This window comes from Austrofundulus limnaeus, unplaced genomic scaffold (assembly GCF_001266775.1).
Source record: "Austrofundulus limnaeus strain Quisiro unplaced genomic scaffold, Austrofundulus_limnaeus-1.0 Scaffold11, whole genome shotgun sequence".
Taxonomy (NCBI): domain Eukaryota; kingdom Metazoa; phylum Chordata; class Actinopteri; order Cyprinodontiformes; family Rivulidae; genus Austrofundulus; species Austrofundulus limnaeus.
Window position 1 is genome coordinate 1,980,320 of NW_013952413.1, and position 2,287 is coordinate 1,982,606.

General features: G+C 35.1%; 1 protein-coding gene across 1 annotated transcript in view; it reads left to right on the forward strand.

Annotated features, from left to right (window-relative positions):
- gria2b (glutamate receptor, ionotropic, AMPA 2b) overlaps positions 1-2,287 on the forward strand; it is a gene marked incomplete at both ends in the record, with an annotated part of 50,275 nt that overhangs the window by 41,135 nt on the left and 6,853 nt on the right. The window contains 3 exon segments of the mRNA XM_014001981.1: positions 623-819; positions 1,678-1,731; positions 1,832-1,990. Coding sequence (XP_013857435.1) covers positions 623-819; positions 1,678-1,731; positions 1,832-1,990 — 410 coding nt within the window.

The window sequence follows — 2,287 nt, forward strand, 5'->3', positions numbered from 1 at the left end:
GCACAGCGCTGCGCACCGTGCCCCGTCTGGATAACAGCAGACTGGCTGCTCGTAAAATATACGACAGGTCTGGACCACTCATGAATTTTGTTCGTATCTGAAAAAAATCGTAGAATACGAAAACATTGGTGAATGCCACAAATTCTCCTAAATCACTCGTACGCACAATTTAAGAACAAATCTGTGCGTAGGAACGGTTCTTGCGTGAGGCCCAATGTTTTTCCATTCTTGCACAATTCTTCATATTACATTTTAATTTTTATGATTAGTAGTTGTATCATGGCTAGTAAGTGTCAATTTTGTTTTGTGTGTACTAGCAATAGTTTGTAAAGTAACTAGTGTGTGAACCTTTGCACTGATGCTGATGTGACACCTGAATTTCCCCGCTGCAGTACAATAAAGGCAATTTCTATTCTATTCTATTCTTCTAAATAATAGCTCACATTAAAAAAATGCCTCTTATCCAAATATAATTCTCCAGGTATTATTTAGAAATGAGGAAAAAGTGCATCTTAAAGATACACCCTTTAAAACAGTTGAATGTTTTTTTCATCACAGCTTTAAAAGTCCATTTCAGTCAGATATAAATAGTGTTACGATCCTCTTAATCCTGTCTGTGCAGGCCTCACAACACTGCAGGTTGTTCTGGATACAGCAGCAGAGAAAAAGTGGCAGGTGACAGCCATCAATGTGGGCAACCTGAAAGACGAGAGGAAGGACGAAGCCTATCGTTCACTCTTCCAAGACCTGGAGAACAAAAAGGAGCGACGGGTCATCCTGGACTGTGAGCAGGACAAAGTGAAAGACATCATGGATCAGGTACGACAGAGTGGGCGGTTTTTATTGTTAATGAAGCACACATGATATCTTTAATGGTGTTGTATTTACCATTAGGTCAATTCTATTACAGATAATGTTTTGAGTTGATTACTTGTCATAGATTTGAGTTTCAACATTCTTATGTGATAAAAAATATAATGCTGCATAATGCACATGCCAAAAAAAAAAAAGGCAAAATGCCGACAACCTCGTTGTCATTGAATTAAATACGTATTTTAAAGTGTATATTAGGTTTTGATTGTGCATTTWAAAAAAGCAGCACAGTCAGATGGACTTGGCAGTCCAACAGATGTAAAACAGAACCATAACAATTACAATAATGGCTCATTTAAACAGAAAACAAAATACAATTAAAGGTAAAACAAATGAGGGCAAACAGGATTTTTTACTTAACTTTGCACCCAAATGGGAGACTCATTGATTAGCAGTTAATGCGTGCTTACAAACCGATTGYCAAACCGATTATTAAAATAAATGTAAACAGGGTTGTTGTCTTCTAATCAGAAAAAAGTACATGTGGAACACATTTAGACAAAATTACTCAGTAAACTTAGGTATAAATTTGCCATTCCTAATGGTATTACGATTGCTCGTCTACAAATTAAAAATAATTACCTGGTTTATAAAATGTTTGTGAGATTAAAGTGCGTGCTGTTACACACAGAAACGTAGTAATCGTTACATCTATAAGTGTATTTACTAGAATGCACAGTTGAATCAAATAAGAGAATAAAAGAAGCAAAATGGACAAATGTAAAACTTGCAGCAACAYAATTTCCACATCAAACCAAGTGTTTCCTGTATAACTTACTGTATGTTTGTTGTCTAACCTCGCAGGTCATCACAATTGGTCGACACGTTAAAGGTTATCACTACATTATTGCCAACTTGGTAAGTTTTAAACAGCGTGTTTAGGTTTACATCTTCCAGAGGGCTTTAAAGTTTTGTCTCAATGCAGTAATTCTGGATCCAACCTTTTTACTCTGTTCAGGGTTTTATCGATGGAGATCTATCCAAAATTCAGTATGGGGGAGCTAACGTTTCAGGCTTCCAGATTGTTGATTTTGACAATCCTTTGGTGTCAAAATTTGATCAAAGATGGGAGGCACTGGAAGAAAAGGAGTATCCTGGTGCTGACAGCAAAATAAGGGTGAGCTTCTGCACTTGTTCTTTGTGCAYGCATTGGATTACATTAAAATGCATTAGTTAGCAAACTGAAATGCTTTAACTTGGTTGCACCATTGTCATAAATGTAAGCATTTACACTAAATCTACACTGAAAAAAGGATTTTTGGGCGAAGTAACATTTATTTTATTATTCTTTTAAATTTTACAAAAAAATGTCAAAATTTATTAATTACTAAAATTTACTACATAAACAATACGCATTATTTTATATATCAATATTACTGTACAAAAAAGGTAAATGCTAATATAATTTTAACAG